This window comes from Musa acuminata, chromosome BXJ3-5 (assembly GCF_036884655.1).
Source record: "Musa acuminata AAA Group cultivar baxijiao chromosome BXJ3-5, Cavendish_Baxijiao_AAA, whole genome shotgun sequence".
Lineage (NCBI taxonomy): Eukaryota > Viridiplantae > Streptophyta > Magnoliopsida > Zingiberales > Musaceae > Musa > Musa acuminata.
Window position 1 is genome coordinate 31,521,307 of NC_088353.1, and position 21,156 is coordinate 31,542,462.

General features: G+C 36.1%; 1 protein-coding gene across 2 annotated transcripts; it reads left to right on the top strand.

The window, feature by feature from the left end:
• The first annotated feature begins 2,999 nt into the window (after positions 1-2,999).
• Positions 3,000-16,732, top strand: LOC135639230 (cation/calcium exchanger 5-like). Of its 2 annotated transcripts, none has more exons than XM_065153052.1 (2): positions 3,000-4,134; positions 15,659-15,869. In XM_065153052.1, the coding sequence occupies exons 1-2, from the start codon at positions 3,088-3,090 to the stop codon at positions 15,725-15,727; spliced, it is 1,116 nt and encodes a 371-aa protein (XP_065009124.1). In that variant the 5' UTR covers positions 3,000-3,087; the 3' UTR covers positions 15,728-15,869. The 2 variants fall into 2 exon arrangements, with proteins under 2 accessions (XP_065009124.1, XP_065009123.1); XM_065153051.1 differs by having other exon boundaries at positions 3,001-4,134; positions 15,663-16,732.
• Positions 16,733-21,156: the final 4,424 nt, after the last annotated feature.

Consider the following 21,156-nt stretch of genomic DNA (forward strand, 5'->3'; position numbering starts at 1 on the left):
GGCTAGGGATTCGTTTGAACAAGAACATATGAGATATTCCTCTCATGACACCAAGAGTGGATGATCCTCTATCGACACTCAATAGTCATTGTAAGGTTGGCTACCACTCCTGATGACTGATTGTGCTAGATCTGAAACTTCCATGCCTATAAGTTTCGTATCAAAGAGTGGAGTACTCATACAATACATTCTTGGTGTTTGACAATAGAATCGCTGTCTGACAATGAGGCATCATTAACCATCCAACATCCCGTGAGCGGATTAATCAATGAACTCATTCTCCACTGAGCACCTGCACTATAGCCCTTGTATCCTCATACGAGTAGTTATGAGACCAGCTACCTCCATCATATGAACGGGTATACAACACACCAGTCTATCTGGTTATCTCAATGCCCCTTTCGAATAACTTTTGACTAGGATTATTTAGGGTCTGTATTTAAAGGTGAATTGGTCTCATTATCATGATCTTATCACGATCCGACTCCCATTGCATAGATCCATGGACATCATAATATATTCATACAACAGACAATATAAAATGATAAAATACTAAATAATATAATAAAAAGAAAGAATATGTATCATGTCACACGTGTTATCACTCATGTGATTGACTTGTAGAGCACTTATAACCAGCAGATTTATTATTTGATCTCCTATGATTCTTTTTGCTATTTACTATAGAGGAGATTTATCCGAATAAATCATAATTTTTCTCTTGATTTTTTGATATTCTTAATTTAAGATTTATTTATTTCATATGACTCCTTTATGTTTATGATATATATACCCATTATCAAATTGATCTCTCTTCATTTAAATTTGTCTTTGTTATTAATATCTTTGGTAATTGGAACGTTGATATAAATTTTGTACCATTGTATCTTTTCTTTTTTTTTTGACAATGACAAAAAGGGAGAGAAAAAATTGCTAAACTTACAATATCAAGAAAAGCAAAAATTGATAACTTGCATATCTAAAAAAGAATTAAAAAACTTGCTAGATGCTCATCTCAAAGAGAAGCAAAAACTTGTTAGCTTGCATACTTATTTTATTAATATAAGTCGAGATGATCAAATCACTATAAATTGATTTATATTTTATTTATGCTTTTCATTCATAATACAAACTGATTTACTTACCCACTATTTTTACACACGTTTTAAGTTAAACGTATTTTCAATACCGATTTCATGGAATGAAATTGTTCAAATAGTAATTTTTTTAAAGCACTAATTTCCTTCCCCCGCTCTTAATGTCTTTACGGTCCTAATATAAAAATATTAAAATGAAGAGTATTCTATAATTTGAGGTGGTTGCTGTTAAAATTAAGATGATTCATATCGAGTCGAACCGAAAGATATTCGTGTGGATCTTATAGGTACCGAAAGATATTTGTGTGGATCTTATACGTGTTTTATAGAAAACTTAACCGAAGATATCTGACATATTTTAAGGGATTTTAATTTTTTTCTTGTATCTCATGTGTATATTATAGAGAAGGAAATAAAAAAAATGATCATAAAGAGATTTTTTTTCTTTTTGGGAGGGGAGTGATAATCTTACTTGGACAATTTTATGCACTCTGGATTTACGAAGCACTTGTTGTATTTTTACGGTTTAGTTAATATAAATTTATTTTAAAAATAATATTTAAAATACTGTAAATACCGTGAAATAAAGAACGATTTAATAAAACTTATGCATCGGAGTACAGTCGGGGGCTTATAGATAAAACTCTCCTCGTTGAGTGTCGTTACATCTTTTGTTTCTGTATGTTTTGCAAAAGTAAAAACAAAATATCAACCGTAATGAGTTAAAAAGTCCCCCAATATATATGTTGCAGATTAAGAACAAGACGAGAGATTGGAGGAGCAGTCCACTCGCCAAAAATTGGGTTAACTCCCCCTTGTCTTATATTTCTTATAGGTTTGGTTTATTTGAGAAACAACTAAGATCTACAAACCCACAATAGTACCGTCTCTTTTATCTGAGGCCCCAAATTAATTTGTGTGTGTCAGATTAATTAATTTTTGATAAAGAGGCAAATGGAAAAGTTGAAAACTTCCCACTGGCACTTGTAATTGTAATCAGCTCAGATTAACTTAGCCTATGTTATTGAATCTATCAGGTTTTAAGGACATCGAATCATCAAAAGCTATCATAAATAATACCAAAATTCCTGAATAAGAAATGATTTTAGGAGATATAGAAGAATCCAACGATTCTATTTATTGTTTTCATTTTTCTTTATTGAGGATGTAACAAACATTAGTGTGACCACCGTTTGATTGGAAAGCCTTGATAAATCTATTATGGAGTTCATCTAGAACAAATAATTATTAAAAAGTGATTTTTTTTTATGGATTTCAAGATTTGGACCACACATTGTAGTTTAGGGAACAAACTTGATGGCCCAAAATATTGGGATGAAAAGGCAAAATATAATAGCATCCATAATAAAAACACTTTTTTTTTTTTTTTTCTTTAAAGAGTTGGATTGCACTATAAAGCCGTAACTTTGGAATGAAAAGGAAAAGAAACATAAAATATTGAATATGTTTTCAATTTTTTATCAACATTTTTTTGAGTCAGGAATCACAAAAATAAAAGTAAGGACGGAAAACACATGTTTCTCAATTATTTTTTCTTGGTAAACAAAAAATATTTTTTGAATTAACATTTCTAAATAATTGTTTATAAGATTTCGGGAACGCGTAACGTAGCATATGGTTGCGTTGCGTGTTTTATCCAAACCCAAACCCAAACCCAAACCCAAACCCGGCAGAATGCGACCGGTCCGTTTCTCCAACCGCGAACCGTCGGGTCTTCGGGATGAACCGGTCTTTCCGGCTCGGACGATCGTCACGATTGAATCCCGTGGCGTCAAAGTTCCCTGCCTCTGCCGAGCCTGGGAGAGCCAACCCGGTGCTTTTCCGCGTGGGTCCTCGAGTGGAAACATGCTGTCGCGTCGCCCGTCTCTTGGAGGCCAGTGATTGCCCGCCTGCCCACCCACCGACCCACTCGCTTTCCCATCTCCCCGCCCTCCGCCAGTGAGTGTCTTCTCCCCACCGTAACCGTGCCATGAGGAGGTCATTGCTATGTTCTTCGATGAATCAGATGGCGCCCTCGTCCTTGTCCGCTTCCCCTTCCCCTTCCCCCTTCAAGTTAATAGGCATCTCCATCCTTCTACTCTCCTATTCCCTCTCGCTTCTCCTCTTCCCTCCCAGCCTCTCTCCATTCCTCTCCGACTCCGACTCCGACTCCGACTCCGACTCCGACTCCGACTCCAACTCCCGCTCCTCCTCTTCTCGCCTTCTACTCCAATACCCATTGCCATCCGCTTCTTCTTCGTCTTGTTCTTCGGTGCTCGAATTGCCCCCTGACCGGCACTGCGCCTTCGCCCTCTCTCGATGCGGCCGCAGCGGCGGCGGGGGCGGGCTCGTCAACTACGCCGCAATCCACTTCTGCCTTTTCACCGGTCGCCCCCTCCTATCCCTCCCTGCCCTCGCCCTCCTCCTCCTCCTCCACTTCTACTTCCTCGTCTCCGCCGCCCGCGACCACTTTACCCCCGTCGTCACCCGCCTCGTCGCCCACCTCCGCCTCTCCCCCAGCATGGCCGCCGTTACCCTCCTCGCCCTCGGCAACGGCTCCCCCGACCTCTTCGCCTCCGTTGCTGCCCTCCGCGGTGGCCACCCACGCACCGGCCTCGCTGCCATCCTCTCAGCCGGCGCCTTCGTCTCCGCCTTCGTCGTCGGCGCCGTGGCTATACTCGCCGGCCCTTTCCCCCTCGATCCAGGTCCCTTCGTGCGTGACGTCTTTTTCTACCTCGTCGCGGCCTCCGCCCTCTTCTACGTCTACCTTAGCGCCGAGATCTTCCTCTGGCAGGCGGTCGGCTTCATCCTCTTCTATATCTTTTTCGTTGGATTCGTCTTCTGGATGGATCTGGGGGTTCACGGCACGACAGACAAAAATGGGGAGCTGGAGATGGGTCTGGCAGTGGAAGGAGAGCAGGAGGCTTGGAAGAAGAAGGATTTCTTTACAGATACCGCCGACAAGGAATCTGAACGACCGGTGGGAAACATCGAGGAAGTGGAATCTGCATGGAGTCTTCATCGGGTGCTTCGAAAGGTATGGCTTCTATTCTGTAAATTGGTTCCCATAACATCTATGAACTTGTAACGAGCTTTGTGTCTTCTCTAGAGTAATATTTCTCTAGTTCTACACATTTACATCCAAATGTTTTCGAGGTTAAAATGTCTTATAGACAAAAGAATATGAAATCTAATACATTTATTCTATTGATAGCATAGATCCATTTACTCATTTTCCTGAAAACTGTTAATGTTGATTGCATTGTTAAAGTTTGGCAGGCACCAAAACTAGGTTAACATGAAAGCATCAGGCATTGTCGCTTGATTTTTGTGCTAGTATTAGTGAATAGAAGCACTGATGTCCTTTTGTTGGTTGTATATGGTTTGTTTCCTACTGGACATCATGCATCAAGCAGAGATGCATAATCCTTAGGCATCACTTTGTCACACTAGGTATCCATAAACTTGGACTGGCCTGATTTATCCATAAACATATCGATTAGGTCTATTGGTAACTTTCTGGTTGATATAAAATGTTTACTCAACTCGTTAGCGTATCACCTGTCCTCCTAGGATTATATGATTTGTCATCATCACTTGAGCCTTTTGTCTGGTAGTTTCAGCATAGCCATACCTGTAGCCTTTATTAACCTTGATTAGCAATTACTATATTTTCAATAGTTCCTTTTGTTATCTGTTCAGTTGGGTTTTGGATTACCAACTGCATCAATTGTTTCTCTCTTATTTGTTTGGTGCAAGTGCTTCCTATTGATTGCAGAATAATTTTTAGTTGCCTCTTGTTTCTTGTGATAAATTAATGTGGTAGTTCCACATAAAGGGCTGGTAGCCTGGTTTAATATGCAGAAATCTAATGATGATTTTCCTTCTGATGTAATATGGTCTGAAGTAGATGTGATTTTAAGATCAGACCTTGATTTCAATAATGCCCTTGTTACTTTTTCATATTAACTGATGTTTTTTGAGCTCTTAATAAGTTAATGCCATTTTCTTTATGTGATGGTACTTCGCTGGGTCAATGCAGTATTTTCCTATTGACTTTAGTTCAAGATTTCTTTTAGTGGGTTTTTTCAGAATCTTGTGCAAGCTGGAGAGGTTGGGTAATTTGGAATTGATATGACAAAGCCCATGTTGAGGAAGATTTTGTTGGATTTGTATTAAAACAAATCATACAACAATATCAATAACTAGCCATAATGTTTTAATTATTTGGAGTTGGCTACATGAATTTTTTTTTCACAATTGAACTCTATACAAAGCAATATATTTAGTTAAATAATTAGTATTTAAGTCTTTATTTATAATTTATACTATAGTCTTCTTAGGTTTTCCGCTACCTCTCTATACACTACTATTATGAAATGTCTCATCTTTTCTAACTACAACATTTACAAGTCTTTTTAGAAAATATCCATACCATGGTTCTAATTCTCAAGTACTAAACGTGTACTAGTCTATGGCCGGGCCAGTACGAATTTGATCTATACTGGTGTACTATTACACGATATGCTGAAATGTGGCATGGTAACCAAGAGATTAGAAGGAGGAGAAGGAAAAGAAGAGGTGGAGGAGGAGAGAGGAAGAGGAGGAGAAAGAGCAGTAGTAGTACTGGGAGGTCTAGCAGTGTTGTGTGGCATGCGAGTCATGAGAGCTTGTATATGTCTGATGAGAGCTAAAACCCTGGCTGACTTCCTCAAAAAGATCAGATTGGACAAGGAGAAAAGCCCTGGTTTTCGTCATAGATGATTCCCTAAAGTAAATACTGTTTGATGGTATGTATTGATCCAAGCTGAATTAAGAATCATGATCCATACTAAGGTATGCAATACAGTACCATACCGGTGTTTCGAGGTTGGCTCGGTATGATACGGTACCAGCGTACCGAGTGGTATATCAGGGCGTACCGAGCAGTACATCAAGATTTACTGAGCGATTTTAAATATTTCTTTCTCTTACTGTAGCACTGTAGCACTGCTACAGTATTAACTGTAGCACTAAGTACTGCTACAGTATACACTGTAGTACTGTAGCACGGTCCGTCCGGTAGCGGATGGTCCGCGTACCGGTATACCGTCGGATCGGTATGTACTGCCCATACCGGGCGGTACCATTCGAAATTGCATACCATGATCCATACTATTTTAAATGATTCGCTTCTCATGTTATCCTTTTCCAGAGTTACACTATATTGTTCACAAGTGAAACTTATTCTATCTTTTCTAGTAGCTTTATACACCCATCAACATTCTCATCTTATCTACATAAACATTTTGTATCTTGTTTCAATTTTTTTTTAATCTGTGTATATGAAACATTCTTATTTTATAGACATAAACATCTGTCAAAAAGGATTTTAAAAGTTCTATGTGCTCATCGGGTTCATTTTATGGACTGGTCCAATGCAAATGGTGAGAGACAGCTTTGGGATGTCCTGTTAGGGTGAGAGGTTGCTTCTAATTCCCCTTTCACAGAACATTCTCTTCTTATCTCTTGGCATAAACATTTTAAAACAAACATTGTCTTATAAAATTTTCTTAATCTAAAGAACACCCGGAGATCACATTGAACTCTTGAAGTCCCCTTTCCACTGTAACCATCCAGTTTTTACAATATCATGTTAACACAAATCATGTTAAAAAATGATCTGTTAGATATTCTTCCTTCATCTTAATGTTACATGCTTAAGATTGATGATTTATAATCATGTGTGGTATTACTGTGTGTCATGCTACACATCTTGTCAACAGATAGGTTTATGTTGGATCTAGTCAAGAAGAGAAGGTAAAAATCTGGATGGTAGCAAAAAAAGGATGAGATGGTGAATCCCATCCACTATTATTCTTATTAAGGAACATAACAATTTTTTATGGTGAATTAAAACAATTGACCACTATTATTCTCATGGCTGTGGAGTACCAATCATAAGGCACTTACAAAGAATGTTAGAACTAATCATCTTTTCTTCGTTAGCATCTGAGGCTTACCATGTGCAAGTTTTTCATTGTTTGATTATATCTGAAAGGATCAAATCGCTTCGCTATTGGTTTCTGTCACTTCATCTATAGTTGAATCATAGAATGAGCTTTTGACAACTGCATAAAAACAAAAAATCATCTGTCCCGACTATTTGGGATTATCTAAATTGTTCTTTACGCACCATTGTGCTTTGATTGGGGCAATGCCTTCAGTTAAATTTAGAGTACTCAAGTATCTTGTTATTGTTTTAATAAAATTTTGTTTAGTCTTCATCCACTTTTCTAACATCTTTAATTTTAATTGTTACCTCTCCAACTAGGGTATTTAGGTCTCCTTTGGACATGATCATACCATCTTAATGGCATCCCATCATCTTTTGTTTGAGTGACACATCATTGTTGGCTTTGTAAACATTTCTTATACAATCTTGTCTGATAACCCCACGCTCGCATCTCAACATCCTTATTTTAGTAACACCAACTTTTCATAGCTTGATATTTTATACCATAATGTATGACTAGTGTTACACCTTTTTATTAATTTGTTTACTGCACATTTTTATTAAATTGTTTGAACCAAGAGTCACACGATGCACATATAACTCTTGATATCCTTTTTCACTATAATCATCCTTCTTTAACTTTGTGAATGAGTCTTCATTGATCTCTTCTTCCTATCGAATAATAGAAAAAGAATATAACTTAATTTTTTGTTTCTCTAACATAACCAGACTCTCAAATCTGCTTTGGACATTACTAAAGTTATATTTCATGTATTTGACTGTAGTCCTACACTCCTACTTGATCTAAATTCTTTAGTTCTAATGTTTGTATCTATCACTTAAACTTCTAATGAAACTGCTTGATTATAAATTATGACAGAATTAACATCAATTTTACAATGATAGAATTGTGTTTCAACTTTCAAAGTAAAACACCTAAATATTTGCACGTAACTCCTAGTATGTTTGTTGATGAAACTTGGCATTGTATTTAAGGTTAAATCATGGTAAATTCGCAAAGGGTGAACCTAGAGCTTGAGGCTCCTGTCAATATATTATGTGGATAGGGTCAATCTATGCAGCCTTACATTTATATTAAGAGAGTTGGTTTTCAATCCCATATTGCAAAGGTATGAAGGGTAACCCTTAAATAAATTCACTTAAATTAAGGATTAAAATCTCATCCTATGTCAATGTTGGTCCTCAATCGGGCAGTATGCACCCATCCCATGTGTCAATGTTGATCAATACTGACAGGTATGAGTTGTGTTGCTTGATTTTAATCGAATCATTTCTTAGCCAATTTTTGATTAAAAAATATTTTTGCTAAATTTTGCATCAATAAGTCAAGTAAAATATATTTTTATAATCTATTGCATACCATATATGACAAAAAACCTATGTAAGCATATATTCATGAATTCAATGTCATACATTGTGATTGACCTACTGCCACCAGAAAGGATCTATGTTTCAATGGGAGTGGTTCTAGGTCCTCAAATTACTTGGTTGTAGATCAATATTTTAATTTTGAAGAACCAATGCATGAAAATGTATCAATGACTTCTTATGATGATACAGTGTTATTGACGGAGGTAGTAATAGTTATAGTTATGTTCTGATTGTCATCAATCACATTGTAATTGTTGTAGTAGACTATTGAGGGAAGAATGATTGCCACAAATACAATTGCGCCAGTTGTAGAGCAGTAGAACTACAGATATCACCCCTATACTAGAACTGCGAGCCTTTTGAAATATCAAATTTTGAGAAAAATGACCAACTATCATCATGATATTGTTGCTACTAGTGCGAAGATTGTGACAATAAGGAACTGCTATATGACACATTATCATGTAAGTTCTTTATCATCTCCTTGAAGTCGTCACTTGCCCTTGTTCTTTTATTTCGATTGTAAACAAATCGGGTGGATCCTTGTTTTATGATCATCATCTTGGGTAGTATGGGTGAAATACTATTTTCCTTTTCATGCTCTACATGTGGTGGGAAAGTAAGATCCTTGATTTTCGCCATTTTCATCAGTAAATACATTATCTACCTCACTATCATCTCTCCATGGATATGCCAAATTGCAAAACTTGATGCAGATGTCTTGTTTTTTGTTTCTGAGAGAAAAAGGAAAAACTATGCATTAAGCATCAAAATAAGAAAGTACAGATGAAGTAGAGAGAGGGATGGATCCCTGAGCTCTCCAAAAATTAGAGAGACCACAAAGCCCTCCCTATGTTGGTGTGAAAGTGAGTCTCAGAGTTGAGGTTGCGAAGGATGTGAGAAATTAAAGAGACAATCAGTCTGTGCAAAACTTAAATGGCCTCCTCGATAACAAGTGGACACTTTCATCCCAACACAAAATTGATTACATTAGCTGCATTAGTAAGGATTACAAAATTGGGTTAAACCATCAGCTTAAGCAAAGCGAAGGCCTCTAAAAAGAGCTAAAGATTCAGCCATAGTAGGGGACGAAGCTTGACAAGGTTGGCAGCCAGCAGCTAGGATACTGTGCTGGCAATCTATTAAAACAAAACGAACCCCTGCAAAACCTTGAGTGCAATTGTAAGAACCATCGCAAAATAGGGTTTAGTAGAAGTAAGGCAATTTTGGGGGAAATAGATAGCCGATTTATGGAGATTAACCTTTAAGTTGGCAAGCTTAACGTAGGTACCAAAGTGTCTAACAATATTCAGGTAGGATTTTCGATTGGTCCTAATCGCAAGTGACAAGTCATCAGCAAAGAGAACGTGAGAACCGTTTGATGCCCTTTAGGTTTAAAGGGATAATTTACCTCGATGACATTCATCAATCCCATTCAACATGTCAACTGAATGCAATAGACAAACTTATTGCGTTGATGGTCGCACGATTAGGATTGATATGCTATGCCACATTTCATGGATGATGACTTCTTATAGCCCAACCACAGCTTGACTTTTGACCTACTCGTAGGAGATGGTCTCATCCTGACATGTGTTGCTATCCACTAAGATGTGCTTGTATGCTTATCACCTATTGATCGATCTTCTTGAAATTTGTGTCATTATCATGCACCACCTAAACTATATAGTGTTACAATCTTATCCACCACAGTCTATGTCGAACCCTGAATATACAATGCATCATAATCTAGTCTAATGCATCTACTTATGGAAGATGATAGTTATATTAAAATAAACTAGAATGTTATTGATGCTCATCTTGGTAGGGTTGGATTAGTTCTACATGAGGATCACACTGTATATATCTGATTGCTCCTTGGGTAACTTGATCCAATCTTGATTTCCTTGACCTTCTCATCAGGATAAGATAACAAATTTTATAAGGAGTTGTAGGTTCTATTCTTGGTCCATGTTTTTTTCCTCATCTTGGCTAAGCAGCCATCTTTTTTTCCGTTAACATCTAAGGCTAACCATGTGAAACCAGTTCATTGTTTGATTATGTTTGAGAGGATCAAATCTCCTCTGTTGGTTTCTCTTCACCTTTAGCTGAACCATAGACTGAGACAACTACATGAAAACAAAAATTCATTATCTAAATTGTTCTTTATGCACCATTGTGCTTTGATTACGACAATGCCTTTAGTTAAATTTAGTGTAGTCAAGTATCTTGTTATTGGTTTTACTTTTTAATAAAATTTTATTAGGCCTTCACCTGATTTTCTAACACCACTAATTTTAATTGATTTCTCCACTAATTTTAATTTAGAGTAATCCATGTTTCTTACCTCTTGTGTGCCAGTCCCATACTGGTACTGACTTGGATTGATATGGGACCAAGCTGTACTGATGTACCAACCTCTGTATGGATCGAATTTTGGAAATAGCCTAACATAAGCTGAAAATTTCAGGGGTTCGTTTCTCTCCTTTTTTGGTTATTTTAATCAAATTAGATAATTCTAAACATAATTTAGACTATAAAATAAATAAATGAGATGCAAAACGAAGGCATATACCGCCTTGGACTTGTACTAGTATGAGCTAGGACCGATATGGGTCCGGTACCCAAGATCAAGCCTAGATTATATAGATCTAAGCTAAATCCATTAGGATCTATACTAGATCTAGGTCTACCCCTCATGGTTCTAGTTTTGACTAACCAAAATATAGAGATTATATTAAGGCCTAAATTACGTCTAAACTTTGAAATTTAAACCAAGCATGCAAGAATAAACATAGACTCTAACCTAATTGTATCCACCAAATCTAGATATTACATTAAGCCCTAAACTAGGTCTAAACTTTGAAATTTAGTCCTGGTATGCAAGAATAAGCATAAACTCTAACCTAAATACATGTTAAAAATTTGAGACTAGGTCCGGAATAATCATAAATTGAAGGAAAATGGACTAGATTATGATTTTCTACTTCTCTTCATGTGGAAATCAACATTCTCTAATGATCTTCAAATAGTTTGGAAGGGAGTTAGGAGATAATAAGTGAATTTTGGGAGAGATCAAAGATAAAAAAAGAGGGCAATGAAGAGATAGTGAGAGTGTGAGGGGAAAGAATGGGGTGTATGGGGGCTTTCTATGGCCCCCACAAAGGGCACAACGGCTACACATGGCTGATTGCATAGCCTAACCCACCATGTTAGCTTATCATCTAGTACAGGGCCTAAACCGCACTTTTGATGCAGCAATTCTAAGTAGTTTAGCAGTTGTATCTCACTTTTGATATTCGTTTTTTTACAAGAATGAAAGAAAGGAGTCTTAAAATAAAGATGGATACAATTTACAAAGGGTCAACCTCCACCACACCAAAGGTGTGCGGGGCATCACAAGCATCCATCGAAGGAGGCCACTCCCATATTTAGAGATGTAATCAAGTCATACAGAGGACCCATGAGAATCATACTAGTCTGACATATTTCCTCTTATCCACCGGTGTTTTTAAAAGGTGCTTGAGTGAGGTGAGACCCGAGTGCGTTGCACAAGGTCCGGGTGACATGCTTCACTGAATCGCCACTTGGGCGCCTTGGGCTAGCGCTCGATCGAATCCCACGAGTTGAACCAGATTGTGGACTCTAGTTCGATTTAGTAGTAAATTGGTTCAATCGAGCCAACTAAGTCCAACAGTAAACACATCCACCCTCCCCTCCATGTCGACAAATCCCTAAGTCGTCTATCGTCAACGTAAAGGTTCGAATCATTCTCCTCTGATGTTGCCTTCGTGTGTAGCTCCCTCGGCTATCGAGGGATAGGTCCACTACTTCCTCAGTTGTCGACGGACAGATCGAAAGCTTCCTTCGCCCCCGACACCATAGTTTGTAGCTTCCTTCGTTGCCGCTGTTGCCGTCCGAAGGTTCCTCCATCGCCACCGCCCTCTTTCTTCCCCACCTCTATTCTATTCCGGTGACTCCTCAAACCATAGCTTAGGTTAAAACTATTAATCTATTAATCTATTATTAGTCCCTATTTACTATTTAGAATTGTTATTAGGTTTTAGGAATAATGGCTAGTGTATTAAGTAATTCAGAAGCTTCATAAAAAATCTCAAGAAAAGATCTTGGTTGGAAATATAATTATCTAAAGGATCCTAAAGATCCTAATGTGGTGACTTGTATCTTTTGTGAGAGGACTACTAAAGGTGACATTTTCCGTGCAAAGCAACATTAAGTAGGGAGCTTCAGTTCAAGAATGCATTAGCAAGCATTGTCCACCTAATGTAAAAGAAGAGTTGTTGATTTATACAACTTAGAAAAAGACACAGAAACGAGTCTTATGGGATTTTACCTAAGGATCATGTTCACCAAATTGGAGGAAGATCATTCGGAACTGTTAATGCCAATGGGAAAAGAGTATTTGATAGAAAAAAAAAAAGTAGGGATTGCTAAGAATGCTAAAGGGACCAATGAACTTGCACACACATATATATATATATTAAAGATCACAAAAGCAACAAAGTCAAACATGAGCAAAAGTAAGACAAACAAATATAAGTGATGCTTGTGATCAGGAAATAAGGGGAAGAACAATTCAACACATTGTTTGCTTCTTCTATCAGGCTGGAATTCCCCTTAATGCTTGTTGTTGGATAGTTTTAAAAAGATAATTGGATATATTGGAAGATATGGTAGGGGATTGAAACCTCTAAATTATCATGAGTTGCGAGTTTCATTAATAAAGAAATAATTAGATTATACAAATGATTTGTTGAAAGACTATAAAAAATCATGAGCAAAGCATGATTGCTTTATTATGACAGATGCTTGGGGCCAATAGGAGATACAGAAATATAAATAATTTTATGATCACTTGTTCTTTAGGAACCATGTTTATTAAGTCAATAGATACATCTTCTTTAATGAAATATAGAGAAAAGATATATGAGTTGCTTGACAAGTTTGTAAAAGAAATTAGTCAGCAAAATGTCATCCAAGTTTTAACTGACAATGGAAGTAACTATGTTTTAGCTGATAAGATTTATCTTTTAAATTTTTTAAAATTTTAGTTACTCCATGTCACCAATTTGAATGACTAGTGTACAATGTGACTTAAATCTTATCAATTTTATTATAATTTGTCTTAGGTAAATTACTTCAAGCAAAATGGCAATACTTGTACTCCATGCGTGACACATTGCTTTGATCTAATACTGGAGGATATTAAAAAGATTCCTAACTTCAAGAAGACTTTATAAAAAACAATATTTGTCAATAGATTTCTCTATAATCATATTGAGACTTTAAATATAATGAGAGGATTGATAAGAAGCAAGAAATTGGTGAGTATGGTGTCACCCGATTTGTTACTTCTTGACATTACAAAGCGTATATCGTCAAAAACACAACCTGAGAAGCATGTTTATCTTAGAGAAATGGGTGACAAGCAAATGGGCAAAAAAAGTGAAATGTAAGAGGTCCAGTGATATCATTTTAATGTCATTCTTTTTTGAAATCATATAATTTATACATTCAAGGTAATAGGTCCTCTTGTTTGAGTCTTTCGGTTGACAAGTAATGAAAAAAAGCCTACAATGAGATATATTTATGAGGCTATGGATAGAGCCAAGAAAATGATTCAAGATTCTTTTAGTGAAAATAAAGAGAAGTATAAGGATATATTTGTAATTATTGACAAAAAATGGGGTGGCAAGATCTTCTCCTCGGACTTACCCAGATGGATGAGGAAGTCGATTGGCTTGTTAGCTTCTCGATGGATGAAAAGGAATTCCAAAATCTCGAAGCTCTCTCGAATAGCATGAATATACTCTAAAGTAATCCAGCAACACCATGGCATACTATAGCGATCGTTGAGGATATCCATTGCGACTTGTGAATCAGACCAAAGATGGACCAAATAAAAGTTTCGTCTTCTAGCTTCAAAAAGGTCGAGGAGGATAGTTTGTAATTCATGTAGTAGAATAATACCTTCCTTTAATCTACCTTTTGCCACAGCAAAAAGGGGGATTATAAAATGGTCTCGGAAAACACATCCCAACCCAACCATGGAAGTGAAGAGTATTTATGGCAATAATACCCCTTGCGGGAGGGGTCCAGTGGTGCTATGTAGACTTGGGAGTTGCGAAGTTTGGACATAGATTCCAATTAGCAGCAATGACCTCTAGTCGATGCGGTGTCTGCTACAGTTGTGGATTCGTTTTGCATTCTTCTGCTCACATCTTGCACAATGGCTGAGATAATGACATTTGGAGATTTTGGGTGCTTGACTTAAAACTACAGTTCCTCTCAGCCCAGATATGATATATGGTAGTTATGAAAGATAGTTTCCCGATTAGACTTATGAAACTCTCGTTGTTTCAATGACTGCATACCCATGTCAATTCTGCATTCCACCCTTGTGACGAGTGGGATAGGTTGCATCAGCTCAAAATGCCTCCCTACACTCATGATGAAAAAGTGCAATTAAAGATTAAGTTGACAGTTTCATCTCCTTGACCACATAAGTAGGAGGAATTGGTGCAGATTCCCCACTTTATCAATCTATCCAAAGTGCTCAACCTGTTATGAAGGAATGTCATGGTATGTTGCCCTTAAACCAGACAAGATTACTCCATGCAACCATATTTGAAGGCACATCCATAGCTGTGTAAGCTAATTTAAGTGTAAAAACATCGGAAATTGAAGGCTTCCACACCACACAATCATTTCGAGAATGGGGGAAAGTGGTAATTGTCAAGAAGAGCATCCCAAACGGGGATTAAAGCTGGTGAGTGGTGACTAACAACGCATACTCCATCCTTGCAAATTTCAGAAACTTTGGCTAAAAGGTTAGTGAAAATTTCATAATCAATATAGTCCCTAATAACAGGTTTTAGAAATCTCGCTTTTGATATGCTCAAGGGTTAGTGGAAATCTCACTTTTGATATGCTCACTTTTGATGTGGTCAACTGAACAGAGGGATTTTCTTGTTACAATCTTGTGACTTATTTTTCTGAAGAATTTCGTGTAAGTTTCAGAGATGAAATTAGCATTTAATTCTTAAGCTTTAATATTTCTCTTTCTATATGTATTTCTGTCAATCCATTTAAGAAATGGCTTTTCCATTAATTATTTCATTCATGCTTCTAAAGTACTTGCACATATTATTAGACAGGTAACACAAATATGGGCAGTTCCAGTTTCAACTCTTTTGAAGCTCACTGTCCCATCACCTTCTGAATGGAGCAGATTTTACATTTCAGCTAACATTGGCTTGTGCCCCGTCATTCTTCTATACTCTTTGAGCTCCTTCATTGCCTTGGATAGGCAAATTGTGTTCCTAATCCCTCAAATCCGTTTACCAATATGGTCTGTTGTTGTCCTCACAAGCTTTTCTCTTGCGCTGGTTCACTTCATTTTTGAGAGGGACCCTCCAGAAAAAGATTGCATTTCAGGTACTTTAGTTGCCTTCATGATGAGTGTGTTTTGGATCTCAACCATGGCAGGGGAACTATTGAACTGTTTGGAAACAATAGGAATCATAACGAAATTGCCCCCTGCAATTCTTGGGTTGACAGTGCTGGCATGGGGAAACTCAGTAGGTGACCTTGTTGCTGATGTGGCTTTGGCAAAGGCAGGTCAGCCGGCTATGGCAATGGCAGGCTGCTTTGCTGGTCCCATGTTTAACATGCTGGTCGGTCTGGGAACTGCAATGGTGATTGAGACAGCCAGCGTTTACCCAGTAGCTTATGAGCTCCGCTTCCATGTTGGCATTGTGATTGCTTTTGTGTTTCTTCTACTGAGCTTGATGGGCTCTCTGCTGGTGGTGACTTGGTTCAGATTTCGGGTGCCTAGGTTCTGGGGCTTTTGCCTTGTTGGCCTCTACCTTCTTTTCACTGTCATGAGCATAGCAATTGCAAGGTTTTCATGATGAAGGGATCTCACAGTAGTTTCGTTTTCGATGTCAGATAAACGAATTTGCCAGTGGATGGATGCTATTATTGTGGCCGAAAAGTTGCAAGATGCACTACCCTAATTTGTTATCAGTCACGTTCTGGCATCAGCATGTGTTCAGTTGCAACATAATCTCGGTCACCACATAATCAGCACGAAGCAGGCAGTAAGCTTGATGAGGATGCTATTTAGAGATGTAATATTTTTGTTCTCCAGTGTTTCTTTTTTCTTTTCTCCAGGATCACAACACTCTGCTCTTATTGTTTGATGGACGGATATATATATATATATATATATATATATATATATATATATATATATATATATATATATATATATATATATATATATATTCCTCTATGCTTGAATTCTGATACAGTTGAGAAATTAATTAAGCAAGTCTGAATCCTTAAAAGGAGTATATATATATATATATATTTGCATGTTCGCCTTCTTTTGCATGATATTAAAATAATATTATTAGCATTGAGTTTCCTTTTTACCCTCTAAACTCTTCTTTCTCTCTTCTCTCCCATCCTAATGTTCTTATGGATGTTACCATTGTCCCTCCAAGCATTTGATATATAGGAGGCTACGATTCTCCCCTCGCCTGAGCAATTTGGATAATTTTTTTACTGTTTTTTCTCTATTTTGTCTTGGTCAAACCAATTAGAGAGATGTTATTCTTTAATCCTCATTTTCACTTAGGGGAATTATTTGGTCCCCGAGGTAATCATATGCAAGACACCTAAGTTGGACCTAAGTCTCCCATAGCTATTAAAAACAAGTCCATGATCATAGTGATGGTGGACCATCTGAAAAATATTGTATCATTTTGCTTCATCCATATATAGAGCAAGGTGGCCAAGTCATTTGTGAAGCAGGTGACTATTTTTATATATGGCATACTTTGCAACCATTTTAGAGCGTTTCTCTGTGCTTTATAGGGTAAACATGCATGACATATGTACATTTGATAAGCTTTTGTTCCCAGGAAACAAATTAGTTATACGACAACATCTTACACTTTATGGATTTAATAATTTTCACTTTAATAAATTTTGAATGAAAAACATATCGATATATGCTTGAAGGGATCTTTTGAGAAATCTGAATTTTTTAAAATACAATAGATAAATATATCTCTGGTTTCTCTCCGTTACTCGTTTACTTTGACATACATTATCATAGAAATATTTTATGTTAATATATGTGTCAAGAGATGATCAGATTCTGGATTTATAATGATAGAATAGATGTCTTCCAAAGAAGACATCAATTCAGAATTAATATCTAACCATTCTTCCTCTTTAATAAATCTAAGTCATTTATTGAATCGTCAATAATATCAAAGGTACCGAAAGGTAATGTGGGCCACATTATTTCTAACATGCTTCTACTTGTCTCATATGACATAAATATGTTTTATGATTTAATAAATCATGATGGGCGAAACGTTATGCTAAATCCTTTTCACATAATGGTTATAATCATTCATCATTTTAAAATAAATCACTAATAGGAGAGTTATATATCATTAGTTCGATATATTTCTTTTTATGTACCATATCATTAGTTATAACTTAATATGACCAATAATAATATTTTTCAAAATGGTCCAGTGATAATGTCTTTGTCGAAGACTAATTCTGTTAACTTTCATCTACTTCAATCATGTACATAATATAGAAAACAGGAGAAATAAGAAATACATAAGTGAGCTTAGAGTGTCGAATCATTCATGAATATAACATTATATCAATAATGATGTGTAGTAATGCTCATTCGTTTGATGTATTCATTAAATCCCTTGGGGGATAATTCTTTCATTAAAGGATCTATAAACATAAGGATGATGCTAATATGTTCAATTAATACTTTTGTTTCTCTGAACTTTTTGATCAGACAAGTAATTTTACTTCCGTATGTTCAGCATCCTTAGGATACTTGTCATTTTCAAAGAAGAATATTATTGTAGAATTATCACAATAAATTTTTAGCGACTTACCAATACTATCGAAAATCTCAAATCCTAAAATAAAATTCTATAGCCATAATATGTAAATTGTGGTCTCACAAACTTAGCTTCCATAACACATACTGCTTTGCACTTTTTTTATGAAATTACTCCTCCAACTAAAAGGAATAGTCGAGTGTTGATTTTCTTATATCGATACATCCAATAAAATCTAAATATGAATATCTAATTACTTTCATGCCATTTGATCTCTTATAAGTATGTAGTCCTTTGTTAAAGTATCTTGGAACTTTCTTTACATCTTTTCAACGATTCATTTAGGATTATTTTAATACCTGTCTAGCATTTTGACAACAAAACTAATGTCTAACTTGGTGCAAGTTTGGGTATACATTAAGCTTCCCATGAGATATATAAGCAATTTTCTTCATTTGTTCTCGTTCCAATTCAGTTTTTGGATATTGAATAAGGTTAAATTTATACTTTTTTTGAATTGGAATAATACATTTATACTTTTTTGAATTGGAATAATACTTGTTGAATAATTTTCTATCTTAAATCTCTCCAAAACTTTATTGATGTATGCTTTCTAAGATAACCCTAACAATCCTCATTAGGGTTACTTGTAACTTTTATTACGACGATCAAATGGTCTATTCTAGGATTACTTGGACACCTATTTAACGTTTTGATAGCAGATGTCTGACTTGGTGCAAGTTTAGGCATACATTAAGCTTCCCAAGCATAAAGAATTTCTTCATCTGTTCTTGTTCCAATTCATTTTTTGAATATTGTATAAGGTTAAATTTATCCCCTTTCTGAATTAGAATAATACTGAATAATTTTCTATCTTAAATCTCTCAAAAAATTTATTGGTATATGCTTTTTGAAACAACTCTAACAATCCATGTGATCAATTGGAGAATATTTCATAGGTTGCCTCTCCCGTATCTTTCACTTTAAAGCTTTTAAAGAGATATTTCTTAATTTTATACAATAAACTAAGATGGTTAGTAGCGAGCAAAATATCATCAACATACGGACTTAGAAATATAAGCTTACTCCTATTGACCTTCGTACACTGATAAATAATATTTTTCTTAAATATAAAAAATTTTATGATATCGTTAAACTTAAGATACCGAGAAGCTTATTCAAGTTCATCTATTGATTTTTTAAGTTTTCGCATCACATGTTTCTTCCCTTAGAATGTGGATTATCTATGTAAATTTATTCCTCGAGTTTTCATTTGAAAATATGATTTTACTCTTTTTTTTTTTTTTAACTCTAGGTCATAATGAGCTATTAAGACCATAATAATTCTCAATAAATCTTTAAAGCTGAAAACTCTCTTTATAGTCGATGCTATCTCTTTGTTGGCAACACCATTCAGATCAAGAGGCAACATAGGAAAGAGAAGAAGATATGCGAGAGAGTAGTATCCTCATCTATTCTATTAAGGTGAGTTAAATTTGAGGACCAAATTTCCTATAGGAGGGGAGGAATTCAGGTCTAGATCCTTGAGCTATTTTCTTAACTATCATTTGAAGATATGTATCTTCCTTCTGACATTCTTTAACCTTTTCTACCAAATATGATTGTGCCATCAAACACGCAAAAAAAACCTTTATTTGTCTTCGATAAAATTTTAAGTTTTAAGTCTGCCAACTCCGTCATCATAGAATTCCTTTGAATATTCATATAGGCTACAAGACTATAGGTATTTCTGCTTAAGACATCAGCAACCACATTAGCTTTCCTAGGATGGTAGTTGATATTAAAATCATAATCCTTTAGAAAGTCCAACCACCTTCTTTGTCTCATATTTAAATATTTCTGTGTGAAAATATATTTGAGACTCTTATGATCTGTGAAGATTTCGAAAGTCTGTCCATAGAGATAATGCCTCCAAATTTTTAGTGCAAAAATGATAGCTGCTAGCTCTAAGTCATGAGTAGGATAGTTCTTCTCATGAGGTTTTAATTGCCTCGATGTATAAGCAACTACCCTCTCGTTTTGCATTAGAACGCAACCAAGCCCTTGTAGTGAGGCATCACTATACACTATAAAACCTTCTCCCTCTGAAAGAATCACTAAGATAGGAGCACTGGTTAATTTCTTCTTCAATTCTTGAAAACTTTGTTAACATTTATCATCCAACATGAAATTTATATTCTTTTATGTCAACTTGGTCAATGGTGCTGCTATTTTTGAAAAGCCTTCTACGAATCTTCTATAGCATCCAGCCAAACCCAAGAAGCTTCTAATCTCTGAAACATTAGAAGGCTGCTTCCATTTTATCACCGCTTCAATCTTGTGAGGGTCAACAGATATACCAACGCTCGAAATTACATGACCGAGAAACATAATTTCATTGAGCCAGAAGTTGCACTTGCTTAACTTGGCATATAGTTTCTCTTGCCTTAGGACTTCCAGAACTGTCTTAAGATGGTGTTCATGCTCTGCTATACTTTTGGAGTAGATCAATATATCATCAATGAACACAATTACAAATTTATCAAGATAAGGGTGGAACACCCTATTCATGAGATCCATGAAGGCAACCAATGCATTTGTGAGTCCAAAAGACATTACTAAGAATTCATAATGACCATATCTTGTTCTAAAGATAGTTTTCTGTATGTTTCCTTCCCTTATCTTCAGTTGATGATACCCGGATCTCAAATCAATCTTTGAGTATACCTGAGTACCTTGAAGTTGATCAAACAAGTCATCT

What these genes read in the sequence shown, in the direction of transcription:
- LOC135639230 (XM_065153051.1), top strand. Translation starts at nt 3,088, where the DNA reads ATGAGGAGGTCATTGCTATGTTCTTCGATGAATCAGATGGCGCCCTCG. An exon ending in TTCATCGGGTGCTTCGAAAG is followed by an intron (nt 4,135 to 15,662) that starts GTATGGCTTCTA and finishes ATTATTAGACAG; the next exon opens with GTAACACAAATATGGGCAGT.